Source organism: Dipodomys merriami, unplaced genomic scaffold (assembly GCF_024711535.1).
Source record: "Dipodomys merriami isolate MVZ:Mamm:240054 unplaced genomic scaffold, mDipMer1.0.p SCAF_348, whole genome shotgun sequence".
Taxonomy (NCBI): domain Eukaryota; kingdom Metazoa; phylum Chordata; class Mammalia; order Rodentia; family Heteromyidae; genus Dipodomys; species Dipodomys merriami.
In genome coordinates, this window is record NW_027205026.1 from 315147 (window position 1) to 328465 (window position 13319).

The following is a 13319-nucleotide window of genomic DNA, read 5'->3' on the forward strand; positions in this document are numbered from 1 at the left end:
CGGCCGCCGCGCTCCGCCGCGCCGGGCCAGTGCGCGAGGCGGTCCTTCCCGCCAATCGCCGCGCTCCTACGCGGAGGAGGCCCGCCTCCGGAGGCTGGCAGGCCACGCCCAGCCCCTGCCGCTCGCGGGCGGAAGTCGCTCTGCGAGGCCGCCAGAAGTGTGTCTAGGCCCGTTCCGGCAGTCCGCGGCGTCGGCGGCCCCGGCGAGCCGCGCGCACCGCGCGCACCGCGTTCCGCCCTGGCGACCGCCGGCCCCGCCCCGCGCCGTCGCCTCCCCTCGCCGCGCTATGGCCGCTGCGGCCGGGGACGGCGCGGCGAAGCCGCTGCAGAGCGCCATGAAGCTGGCCAACGGGGCCATCGAGCTGGACGCCGGCAACCGGCCCCGGGTGAGGCGGGGAGGGCCCGGTGCCGCGGGCACCGGGGCCGGGCGGGGGCTGGCGGGCCCGGAGCTCCCGGGCGCCGGCTCCGCAGCCAGCTCGGGCCGCCTGCACCCTGCGGCCCGCCTGTTCGGCCGTCCGTGCGCAGGGCCCGGGCGCTGGGCCCGAGGGTGTCCGGAGAGGCCGCGGCCCCCGCGGGGAGGGTGCGGCCTGTCCCTCGGAGGCGGGCGGTGGATGCCCACGACGGCGGCCAGGTAGAGAGGCCGGCCTAGCGCCCTGGGCACCGAGGAGGGCAGGAGCCCGCGCGGGCCTGGAAGAAGCACCCTGGGTCACCGAGTTGGTTTTCGAGGGCAGCGTCAGAAACCCCACCTGACGCCGACCTTCCCCTCGCGTCGGAAGTACACCGTCGAGATGGGTTAATTCAACACCTGCAGCTCCGCCGTAGGGTATTCTCGGCTTCTGTGTGCGCCGGAGATACTTACTCCGGGGCTTGGAGTGAGGGATTTCCCAGACCCAATGGCAAAAATGAGATTCTAGCCAGGCACCGGTGGCTCACATCTGTAATCTTAGCTACTCGGGAGACTGAGATCCGAGGATCGTGGGTTCAAAGTCACCCCGGGTAGAAAAGTACTTATCGCCAATAAACTATTCAGAAAAAGCCAGAAGTGGTGTTGAGGCTCAAGCGGTAGAATGCTAGCCTTGAGCGCAAAGAGGCTCAGGACAGTGCCCAGACCTTGCGTTCAACTCCCAGGACCAGCAAAGAGAGCGAGAGCCGAGAGCGAGAGAATGATTTGTACCCTCACTCCCTAGGAGAGAAGTCCGGTCGTGGGGGCTGAACTCTGGGCCTGGGTGCTGTCCCTCAGCTCTTCAGCTCAAGGCCAGCACTCTACCACTTGAGCCACAGCGCCACTTCTGGCTTTTTTCTGCTTATGTGGTGCTGAGGAATTGAACCTAGGCCCTCAAGCATGCAAGGCAAGTGCTCTACCACTGAGCCACCTTCCCAGCTGAAATATTTTTCTTAAGCCATGAAATGAGTGGTATTTGAGTTGCACAGGAAGAAAACTTATACAAAGTGAGGGGCTGGAAAGGTGGCTCAGTGGTAGAGTGCTTGCCTAGCATGCATGAAGCCCTGGGTTCGATTCCTCAGTACCACATACACGGAAAAGCTGGAAATGGTGTTGTGGCCAAGTAGTAGAGTGCTAGCCTTGAGCAATAGAAGCTCAGGGACAGCGCCCAGGCCCTGAATTCCAGCCCCAGGACTGCCCCCCCCCCAAAAAAAAAGTGATACATGAGCAACCTCTGGTTATGCTTCCCTAGGTCCCTAGAATGAAGTCCATTTTCTTCCTATGCTTGAGGAAAAGGAGATAGGCCCAGCTAGATCCAGTGCACATGCTGTATGAAGTTCTCTGAGTTTGGTGCTCCATCTTTTCCTTCTAGTCTGTTTCTGTTCAAGGCAGACTACCTCTAAGCCTGGGAGGAGATGGGGGTGGCGGGAGGGAGTGATTCCTGCTGAAGTAACCAGGGCAGTCTGACCTTAGGCCAGTACGACGCAGTTACTCTCACTGCTACTGTCCCTACTCCTGTCATTCTATTCCGGATATAGGAGGCATACACGGAGTATCTGAGGAGTATCCACTACATCTCCCAGGTGTTACTGGAGGACTTAGAGACAACTAAAGGTGGGCTCTGATATTTGCTGCTCTTCTTATAAGGTCAAATGTTGGACACGATGGCCCTTGTTGGGTCCTAGGCCTGGGGATCTCCTTGAACTTTCTAGCTTGATAGAAAAGGTGTGAAGTGGGGGGCTGGGAAGGTGGCTTCAGTGGTAGAGCGCTTGCCTTGCATGCTTGAGGCCCTGGGTTCGATTCCTCAGCACCACATAGTCAAAAAGAAAAAAGCTGGAAATGTCGCTGTGGCTCCAGTGGTACAGCGCTAGCCTTGAGCTGAAGAGCTGAGGGACAGCGCCCAGGCCCAGAGTTCAGGCCCCATGACCGGACCCAAAAAAAAAAAAAAAAAATCTTCAGGGCTGAGCCCTGTGAACAGAAAAAGTATGAAGTGTTAGCTTTGAGTGACTGGGTAGGGCCAGACAATGGCTCAAGGCAGGGAGGACTGAGTTACACAAAGATGGGTGTGTTCCCTGCAGAGGGACCTGCAAAAGCCCTGGAAAGGAAGCTGGGATGACAGGGCTCTATTCCTTGGGTGGAGCTAGCGTTCTTCCAATGAGGAGGGAAACTCTTGGAGGATTTGTGCTCCGTAGGCGTGGCCATCATGGTGAGGACCCAGGCTGAGCAACCTAGCATGCAGCCAGTCAGACTTGCTGGGCATTGGTGTGAAGCTTCGGGAGGCAGGGCTGCTCTGGGCAGAGCAGGAGCTGGAGCAGATTGTTTAAGGAGAAGAACAGTGACTTCCGCTGGTTAAACCTGAGGAGCAAGCAGCCCCCTGGATTAGGAGGATAGCTAGTGGTCACCCCGATCCACAGGGCAAATGAGGTCAGCTGAACCCTAGCCCTCCAGGATGGAGACATTGGAACAGGGGCTTGCAGGAGGACCCCTGAGGAAAGGTGACGTCTCAGAGGACAGAGAAACCTGAGTAGCCTGCCATCTTTGGCAGGGTGAGGATGGGTAAGGAGTTCAGAGGCTGGCTGAAACAGATATGGAATGAAGAGGAAATAAGAGTCTATAGGGGAAGTTTCTATAATGAGAGGACAAAAGCCTGGAGCTAGGGCCAACAGGGCCCAGGGTGTAAGCGATATCTACCAGAAAAAGCCGTCCCATGGAGGGGAGGAACAACACAGGTGCCTCTAGGTAGAGGGGCTTGCTGATACCATTGCAGAAAGGTAGATGTTTGACATAGCATGACCACTCCCAAAGATGCTACAGCCACAGACAGGTCCTGTGAGGGGTGCAGGCCCCTGCTGCTTGGGCACAACAAGGTACAAGGGTCAGAGTAATGCTGAGCTGGCAACCACAGGCCTGAGCCCATGTGTGGCCCTGAGCCCATGTCCACTGATCAGAGACCAGTGAGGAGGGGCTTGCCCAGCTTTCCACCCACAGCAAGTATCTGACTCTTGGTAAGTCTGACTGTAACCAGTCTTCTTGTCCCTTCTTCAGAAGCTGGGGAAGCTGTGCTTCCTGACACACCAAAGATGCTGAAGCTGGCCGAACAGTGTCTGGAGAGGGCCCAGTCAACAGCCACCAAGCTTGGTGGGTTCTCCCAGGCACCTGCAGTTCGCATCTGCTCTGTGAGACAGGGAACAGCCTGCTGACCCCTGGCTGCATATGGTTTATAGGGAAAATGCGCTTGAAGCCAGCCATGCCCGTGGCTCCTCCAGCCCCTTTGCCTACCAGCCGCCACCGCCGGGTGTGTTCAGATGAGGGAGGGAAGCTTTCTCCTTTCCTGCCGCCAGAGATCTTCCAGAAGATGCAGGTGGCAGAGTCACAAACCTCTAAGAAGTAAGATGGGCAAAGTGGGAGATGCTTTGAGCCTGGGTTTGGGTGTGGAGGTGAAGCAGAATGCTTGGTTAAGTGGGTTCCAGGGTAGAAGCACTCATTCTCCTGGAGGAAGCAAGTGCAGATCCTCTGAGGAAGAAAGTGCATTCCTCTCTCTTTGAATTAACCGCACACAATCAGAACCAAACAGTAAAGGAAACAAGAAATGAGGAAATGGTAACAGAAACAGACAAAGTCTTTCTAGCTAAATACAGACTAAACAACTTGTGTTTAGAAATAACATTCCGAAAATACCTAACAAGAAAGTATAAAGTTGCTGGGTTCTGGTGGCTCACACCTGTAATCCTAGCTACTCAAGAGCCCCCGTGATCTGAGGATCTGTTTGAAGCCAGCCAGGCAGACAGATCTTTGAGGCTTGTATCTCCAATTAACTAGCAAAAAGCCAAAACTGAAGGTGCAGTTCAAGTGGTAGGTTGCCAGCCTTGAGTTGAAAAAAGCTAAGCACCAGCAGAGAGGGGAGGGGAAGGGAGAACCAATGAAATTAAACAACACAATGATGAAGATATTTATAAAAACTAGTTGAGAATAAAAATAAATTATATTTTCTGGTGGAATTCTGCACAGACAATAAAAATGAGTGAATAGGCCAGAATTATCACTGGCATATGCCTTTAATTCCAATGTAAATTTGAGACCAGGCTTGCCTGTTTTATTAGACTCTTAAAAATAAGAGAGAGAGAAAATATAAAACAGTAAAGCAGACATAGCTGAAAAAAGAATAAATTGGTGGTAAAGGTCAACAGATATCCAGGAGACATGACAGAAACAAGATTAAAAGCAAGAAAATGAGAATACCTGACATTGTTTCTTGGAGTTCCAAATAGAAGAAAGGCTTTATTTGGAAACAATAGTTTTCTTTCTTTCTTTCTTTCTTTCTTTCTTTCTTTTTTTTTTTTTTTTGTTGGTCGTGGGGCTTGAACTCTGGGCCTGGACGCTGTCCCTCAGCTCTTCAGCTCAAGGCGAGCGCTCTACCACTTGAGCCACAGTGCCACTTCCAGTTTTCTGGTGGTTTATTAGAGATAAGAGTCTCACGGACTTTTCTACCCGGGCTGGCTTTGAACCATGATCCTCAGATCTCAGCCTCCTAAGTAGCTAAGATTACAGATGTGAGCTAGCGGTGCCCGATGAAAACAATAGTTTTCTAGAACTAACAAAAGATAACTTAAACTTCAGAATGGACTCTCCTTTCTTGGTCTTGCTTTTTTCCGCCTCATTCTCTCTATGACCCCTGAAGCAGTAGAGGGATGACGTTATTTGCCAATTGAAAACATTTCACTTGAAACTTTGTGGGTTGCAGACAAATCTCACTCTTGACTTATGCAGAGCTCCGTGTTGTTGCAACAGATATATAGCTGATTCTCATAAAAGTCCAGATGACCAGCTTCTCTTGAGTCATGAGTCCTGAACATGTCAAGGCCCATATTTCAGCTGATTAGAAAGGACAGGTACTTTTAGATCACCCAGACAACCCCTTCCCATTCTTTTCTGAAAGCGGGGTCAGGAAGATAAGGTGGATCTTTTCCTGACCTGAAAGGGAAGTTTTCAGAGCACTCCTGGGCTCCTGGGGTGTGGATGGCAGCTTGTCACTATTATCAGGGAGCTGACACCGCTGGAAGAAGCCTCACTGCAGAACCAGAAGCTGAAGGCCACATACGAGGCTAGGATGGCCCGTCTGGATCCCCGCCAGGCTACGCAGAAGACTGCACTGGTAAGTGGCACTCAAGGTGCATTTGGCATTAGTTGGGAGGAAAAAAGGTCCAGGGTAGATTAAAGGTGGGCTTCCTTCTTCCTTCTCCTAGACCCTGTCTCTGCAGCGGCAGATGATGGAGAATCTGGTGATCGCCAAAGCCCGGGAGGAAACAGCATCCTTGAGCAGAGATCAGAGCTGGGCTTGGAGAAAGTGGGTAGAGGGAGAGGAGAGCCGTATGTGAGGTCAGATGTGGGACAGAGCATCTTCCCAGCTCTGGGGAAGTGTGTCCTCAGGAAGACGCTGTTGCCTCCCTGGCCTCTGCACAAACTGCCCTCCACCCTCCCAGCACCACGCAGCTCCTCTCATCCTTCAGGTTGCCTGAGATTTGCCTCTCAGTCACATTCCTGGGAAGAGCCCTCCCTGAGTTGGCTTCTGTCCTTCTGCCTTGCCTACTGCTGGGCTGTATCTGTAGAGGGCAAGCATAGTTTCACCAGCCTGGGGACCCCGACTCGTAGGGCACAGAGGGAGTGTGGGACTTCAGAGGGGTGGGGAGAGGCAGGTCTGCTCAGGTCAGACGGTGCCGGCCCTTGACTCTGCCATCTCAGCTCCAGCGGAAGATGGAGGAGCGCCGCCTTCGGCTCCAGGAGGCTGCCAACAGGTGCCTGTCTCCCGGTCTCGCCTCGCAGGCCGTGCTGGGGGCCTGCAGGCTCTGTGTCCACAGGCCCGGCGCCGGGGCCTCAGCGTGTCTGTGTTCCTCCCCAGGCGGTTCTGCAGTCAGGTTGCTCTGACTCCAGAGGAGCGGGAACAGCGCGCCCTCTACGCAGCTATACTGGAGTATGAGCAGGACCATGTGAGTACTGGCAGGGCCAGGGTCACCTGAGGCTTCAGGAATTTGGTCTGCCCCACACCCCAAGGAAGACCCCAGCACGACCCCAGCAGGGGTGAGGGTATCCATGGTGGGGGACCTACTTTGCTTTCCTCCAAGGCCCCCTGTCCTGCAGGACTGGCCAAAGCAGTGGCGAGCCAAGCTCAAGAGGAGCCCAGGGGACCTGTCGCTGGTGACCAGCCTGGTCTCCCACCTGCTCAGGTACACTGGGCCCCACAGACCCCATGCCCCGGCCGTGAGATTCTGGAGGATACAGACAGAGATTATTTAGGAAGGGGAGGGAGGAAAGTGTTGGAGACCCCAGCTCTCAGGAACAGCAGGCCTCAGGCAAGGAGGTCATATGGAGCCTGTGCCACTGGCGGCTGGGCTGGCAGCTCCAAGAGCCGATGGCGGACGGCTTTTACTTGGCTTCATTTACCTGCCTGAGCTGAGGCAAGTGACACTTGTGATATCCACTAACAGGAAACTATGGGAGTCACGTCTCTCAGATCTTTCCAAGTGGGCAACTTTACAGACAGGTAGATGTCACAGACAAGGAAAGGCTCAGAAGGCTGAGGCCGATATCAGGCACTGGGGACTGGTTTCTCAGCCCTGGGGCCACAATCAGTAGGTGACAGCCCTGCCCGATGCCGATGGTGCCTAGGGCCAGAGTAGTGGGCGGCGGTGGGGCACGCCTTCCTGTGTGGCGTCTTCAAGGTCTTGCTGCACTTGCTCCTCTCCTTGCAGTCTTCCCGACCACCCAATCTCACAGCTCCTAAAGAAGCTCCAGTGTGCGGTGTATGGTGCTCTGTACTCCGTTGTGAGCCAGACTGCCATCAGTGCTGCATCGGCTCCGGGCTGCTGCTCCTTGCCCCCAGACACCAACAGACTGCTGGCTCCCGGAAGCCGGCGGCTCCGGTCCTCCCAGAGCCTTTACTGCATGCTGTCCCCACCAGAGCCCAGCACAGCCCCAAAGCCACAGGATGGACCCCCTGCTACCCTCTCCACTCCCCTGGAGAGAGGGGTAGACGGCAGCAGGCCTCCCTCACCCCTGCTGGACACCTCATCATGCCTGCCAGACAAGGACAGCTCCTTTGAGGACCTGGAACGGTTTCTGGCTACATCTGAGAGGTGGGGCCGGGGCCCTGGGAGCCACCCTGAGCCACAGACCCCAGGAGCAAAGAGGGAACCCGTGCTGGAACGCCTGAAGAGCACCGTGAAGGACATTCACAATGCCATTGGTGAGCCACAGTGCTGGGACTGTGGCCAGCAGTGCAGCTTGCCATACCCCGTCCTCTCCACAGAGCAGGCCTGGGCCCGTCCTAGCCTCTCAGACAGTGGGCGGGTGTGAGCCGGTTGAGACCTGTGGAAGGGCCAGAGTGTCCTCCCCATGGCTCTGCCACACAGAGGCTGGTCTTGGGCTTGGAGCGTCTGGAGACAGGGCAGGTGAGGGGCCTGTCTAGACATCCCCAGCTCTGCTTTTGGCAGACAGGCTGCTCTCCCTGACCCTTCTGGCCTTCGAAAGCCTGAACACAGCTGCCTCCAAGGACCGCTGCCTGGCCTGCATTGAAGAACCCTTCTTCTCCCCGCTGTGGCCCATGCTGCTTGCCCTCTACAGGTACAGCCCCCGCCCAAAGCACCCTCCCGCAGCCTGAGGTCTCTAGCACAGTCCCTCAAGGGCCTCCAACATTCTTAAGTACCATCTGCTCTCCTCTGCGTTCCCGAGGCATTTCCATCCAAAAGTGTTTCTAGTTGACGGGTGGGCCTTGCCCACTTCCTAAGTTTGGGGTCTTGGGCAGATGGCGTTCCCCATGGCAGAGCTCCCGGGACCGCCCATGTCTGGGCAGTTTCCAGGATGGCTAAGCCTGGCCTCTCTCCACCCCAGGAGTGTGCACTACGCACGGGAGGCTGCCCTGAGCAGGAGCATGGAGCTCTACAGGAACGCACCCCCTACCACTCTTGGCATCCCCACCAAGCTCCTCCCCCAGGACCCTGAGGCCAGGGAGGCCAGCACCTACCCCTACTGCACTGCAGCCCAGGAGCTGGGCCTGCTGGTCCTGGAGAGCTGCCCCCAGAAGAAGCTGGAGTGCATCGGTGCGGGAGGTTTGAGAGTCTGGCTCAGATCAGCTAGACCCCCATCCTAGTGGGTGGCCTGGGGCCTGTACCCTCCACTCTGAGCCTCAGTCCCTTTTCCAGTAGATCCCATAAGGGGAAGTTGCCAGCTATGACCATCCATGCACACCAGGAGGTGGGTGGCAGGGCCAGGAAGGGCAGAGCTGTCCCAGCCCCTGAGTGGGAAGCAGCAGCGTGGGCTACCCACATACTGGACCCCTTGGGTCTCCATGTCCCTCCTGGGTCTTCCTGTTGAATCTCCAGACCCCTGAAGCCACATTTCTGTGCCACAGTACGGACTCTGCGGGTCATTTGCATCTGTGCAGAAGACTACTGCCGCACCCAGGAGGCCAGGCCCGAGGCCGGACTCCAGCCCCACACGGCTGCCATGTGAGTCCCAGGAGAGCCGGGTGAGAACGCTGCCAGGGAGGCCACCAGCACGCGTGTCCTGCTCTCAGAGGCCTGAGGAGCATCCCCAGAGCCGTCCTCAGCACAACCCATTCCCTATCCCTACATTCACACATCCCAGAGGGCAGGCCCAGGCTTTTTCAGGGTCCCTGGCCAATATGGTGGTAAACAGGGCTGCTCTTCCCAGAAGGACACGCTTGGACTCCCAGGAGGATATTTAGAGACAGCAGAGGAGGTACAGACTCCAAGGTCCCTTGGGGGTCTAGGGAAGTCCCCACTATCTGCACTGACATCCCAGCACTGGGGAGGAGAGTGGGGCGGGGGGTCCTGAGTCCACCAGCCTGGGTTTCAGGATGCCTGATCCTACCTTGAGCACCTCTGAGACTCAGCTCTGGGCCAGAGCTGATAACCCTCAGCCCTTGCATGAGCTCTGTCTCCTGCCAGCTGCCTCAGGGACAGGGTTAACCCTGAGGCTGCCATTACAGCTAAGGAGAAATCAGAGCTGAGCAAATTCAGGAGCTCCTAACAAGGAGAAAGCAGATGCTTCCTGCCCACTCCAGGTCATGATATTAGTCCTTCCACTGGAAGGAGTCCACCAAGCCGGCCTGGCACCCCTGGCCCTTTGATTCATTTTAGAACTCCTAGACAAAGTGTTTGCAAGGCTCAGCCTTGACCATGTCAGCCCCCTGTGAAGCCAGGGAGGCCGCATACATCCCTGTGGTTCGCAGGATCCTGGGCAGGTAGAGTGGGCGGTGCAGCCTTGGGGGCCTCTGGGGAGGAGTCAGACCCAAGCCACAGTCTAGATTCCTCCTTGCAGGACGCATGTGCCCTCCCTAGTGCAGTCAGACCCCTTCTGAATGGGGTTGGGTCCCAGTGCAGCTATAATCGACCCCTGGTTTCAGCTTGCGTCTTCCCCCTGGCTCCTGAAAGTCTGGAAAGCTGAAAAGGACTGCAGTGTGTCCAGTCTCCATTTAGAGACTGTCACCGTGGCCAGGAGGTGTTCTGTACTACTGGTGGATGGGGCATATAGGGACTGCAGCCCACCAAGCCAAGATTAACCCCAGGGAGCAGAGCCAGAGGCCTCTCCCAACCTTGGTGTCTTTGCCCAGCAGTGGTGCTGATGACCTGCTACCAATCCTGTCCTTTGTGGTGCTAAGGAGCGGCCTACCCCAGCTGGTGTCAGAGTGTGCAGCCCTGGAGGAATTCACCCATGAGGGGTAGGAGTTCAGACCAGTGGCGTGGGGGGCATGTGCTGGGAGCAGGGGATCTGTTTCCACAAGGGGACCTCGCCCCAAATTTAAGTCCTGCAGTAACAGGCCCTGAGGGCCACGGTAAGCTTGCAGGCCAGGCCACTGGCAACATGGATGGGTCCACCTGAGCATGGTGCCCACACCTGTGCTCCTCACAACCCCTGCTGAGGACTGCAGAGCGGAGCTGAGGGTGCTCCCCTGTGTAACGTGCTCTGGCCACCTCAGTACCCAGGTCCTTCCCCCGAGGCGCAGGGGCTGCCCGCCACAGTGCTGCGTCCCGTCAGGTGACACGTGCCCCTCTGCCACTTCCATTCAGGTACCTGATTGGAGAGGAGGGCTACTGCCTGACTTCACTGCAGAGCGCCCTGAGCTACGTGGAGCTGCTGGCCCAGGGGGGCCTGGGCAGGTAGTGGAGTCCAGAACCCAGAGGCGCCAGGGACTCCTGAGGACTACTCAGTAGCTTCCATGCTGTTCCGCACAGCTGGCACTGGGACACTATGGGGAAGTTAGCCCTGGCTCCCTTCTAACCCGAGGCCCGGGGCCACCCTGGGCCGCCTCCCAACAGCACAAGACTGAGTCAGCCTCCAGTGCCCGCTGTGCTCTGAGACCCCCTCAGAAGGGAAGCTGCAGCTGCTGCTCCCCAGGAGCTGTACACTCCTGACAGAGCCTCCTGCAGTGCATCCGTGCTGAGGAGGAGCCAGGAGCCTGATCAGAGCAGGGGCAGCAAGTCTTTGAGGCTTGTGAGAGTTAAGAGTGAGAATGTCCAGGAGGGCCATGGTGAGGCTGTGCTGCTGGCCTGGTGGTGACTGCCCTGCTTCTCTGCTCACTTCTGCTCCATGTCCAGGGCTCAGAGCTCTGTTCCCTCCCTGGTTGTGGACTCCGCCACCTTGGCAGAGGGGTGTGAGCCACGGTTGAATGGTGGCCAGTGTTGATGGCTGTGCAGCCTCTCCTGGGTCAGGGCAAGCCCAAGGTCCAGCACCTGACTGTTACTTAGGCACTGTACCACCAACCCAGGACAGAAGAAAGATTATGTTCTGTTTGAATTGTGTGGCTCATTCAGTCTCACCCACTGGCCAGGCAGGAGCCTGGATGCCGGTATCACGCCATGACTACCCTTTGTGACCCGCAGAGACCACTAGGAACAGGTACTGAGAAGCCAAAGCACCTCCGGGAGGGTTGCTGGCCAGGCAGATGTGGGCTTCCCCTCCAGCAAGCACAGCTCTGCCGGGCATTATGGGAGCCCAGGACTAGAGGTCACATACCTTGCAGTCCCGTGCCCATGTGTTCTCAGGCAGGAGTGTCCAGAAATTTCCATTTCACCTGTCATCCAGCACTGGAACAGAGAGGCTGGCTCCCATCTGCCCTGCAACATGCTGGTCCCCTGCTCCTGAAGAAGCACACACTTGCCATGCAACCGACTTTGGCTCCTCTGCTGATTCCAAGAGTCTCACCAGTTTATATAGTTCATTGTGCTTGAAGCACTGTGTCCTCACTCCCTCGGCCTGGATATGAACACCACAAGTACTCTGGGAATTCAAAATTAACACCCTTGGGATTAGAGGTGTGACAGAGTCCCAGCTGGGGAAGTGAAAAAGCCAAGCGAGAGTATGTGAGACCCTGAATTCAAGCCCCAGTTGTTCTAGCATTACCAAGAAATGGCTGGGAAGGTGGCTTAGTGGTGCAGTGCTTGCTTAGGATGCATGAAGCCCTGGGTCCAAGTCCTCAGTCCATGCACAGAAAAAATGGGAAGTGGTGCTGTGGCTCAAGTGGTAGAGTGCTAGCCTTGAGCAAAAGTAGCTCAGGGACAGTGCCCAGGCCCTGAGTTTAAGCCCCAGGACTGGCAAAAAAAAAAGCGTAGGAGGGGCTCCAAATTGCAAACACAATAAAGAAATGCAAGTTAAAAAGAGAAACGTCATACCTGTCAGAATGTAATTGGGAAAGTTTTAGGATGATCTGCATTAGATAAGTATGGATGGACACACTGACAAAAAGTCTGGCCCCATTTTGAGACTAGGTCTATGAAAGGATGTGTGAGATCGCAGGAAAGGCAATGCAGAGAACTGGTGGCTGCTCAAACGCAAAGGCATTCCTGTTGTTTTTGCCAGTGCCTGGCTTGGACTCCAACACTGCTCTTTCTGGAGCTCTTGTCACCTGAGCCACCCCAGCTCATGTGTTATTTTGTCATTTCCCTCCCCCCCACCTTCCCCAGGACGGGTTGGGGGGCTCTGTCCCCCACCTTCCCCAGGGCGGGCTTGGGGGGCTGTGTCCCACCTTCCCCAGGACAGGCTTGGGGGTCTCTGTCCCCCACCTTCCCCAGGGCGGGCTTGGGGGGCTGTGTCCCACCTTCCCCAGGGTGGGCTTGGGGGGCTGTGTCCCCCACCCTCCCCCGTGCTTGGGGGACTGTGTCCCACCTTCCCCAGGGCGGGCTTGGGGGGCTGTGTCCCCCACCTTCCCCCGTGCTTGGGGGGCTGTGTCCCCCACCTTCCCCCGTGCTTGGGGGCCTGTGTCCCCCACCTTCCCCCGTGCTTGGGGGCCTGTGTCCCCCACCTTCCCCAGGGCGGGCTTGGGGGGCTGTGTCCCCCACCTTCCCCAGGGCGGGCTTGTTCCCCAGGGCGGGCTTGGGGGGCTCTGTCCCCCACCTTCCCCAGGGCGGGCTTGGGGGGCTGTGTCCCACCTTCCCCAGGACAGGCTTGGGGGGGTCTCTGTCCCCCACCTTCCCCAGGGCGGGCTTGGGGGGCTGTGTCCCACCTTCCCCAGGGTGGGCTTGGGGGGCTGTGTCCCCCACCCTCCCCCGTGCTTGGGGGACTGTGTCCCACCTTCCCCAGGGCGGGCTTGGGGGGCTGTGTCCCCCACCTTCCCCCGTGCTTGGGGGGCTGTGTCCCCCACCTTCCCCCGTGCTTGGGGGCCTGTGTCCCCCACCTTCCCCCGTGCTTGGGGGGCTGTGTCCCCCACCTTCCCCAGGGCGGGCTTGGGGGGCTGTGTCCCCCACCTTCCCCAGGGCGGGCTTGGGGGGCTGTGTCCCCCACCTTCCCCAGGGCGGGCTTGGGGGGCTGTGTCCCCCACCTTCCCCAGGGCGGGCTTGTTCCCCAGGGCGGGCTTGGGGGGCTGT

General features: G+C 57.5%; 1 protein-coding gene across 3 annotated transcripts; it reads left to right on the forward strand.

Annotated features, from left to right (window-relative positions):
• The first annotated feature begins 247 nt into the window (after positions 1–247).
• Positions 248–12120, forward strand: Vps9d1 (VPS9 domain containing 1). 3 transcript variants are annotated; one of them, XR_011365038.1, is made up of 16 exons: positions 248–385; positions 1980–2055; positions 3487–3579; positions 3666–3828; positions 5482–5593; positions 5685–5747; positions 6181–6233; positions 6338–6425; positions 6577–6662; positions 7188–7681; positions 7929–8058; positions 8326–8534; positions 8846–8942; positions 10073–10177; positions 10527–11355; positions 11502–12120. XR_011365038.1 is itself a non-coding variant. In XM_069987825.1 (15 exons), the coding sequence occupies exons 1-15, from the start codon at positions 287–289 to the stop codon at positions 10618–10620; spliced, it is 1962 nt and encodes a 653-aa protein (XP_069843926.1). In that variant the 5' UTR covers positions 248–286; the 3' UTR covers positions 10621–12120. The 3 variants fall into 3 exon arrangements, 2 of the variants coding, with proteins under 2 accessions (XP_069843926.1, XP_069843928.1); XM_069987825.1 differs by having other exon boundaries at positions 10527–12120; XM_069987827.1 differs by lacking the exons at positions 10073–10177; positions 10527–11355; positions 11502–12120 and having other exon boundaries at positions 8817–8901.
• Positions 12121–13319: the final 1199 nt, after the last annotated feature.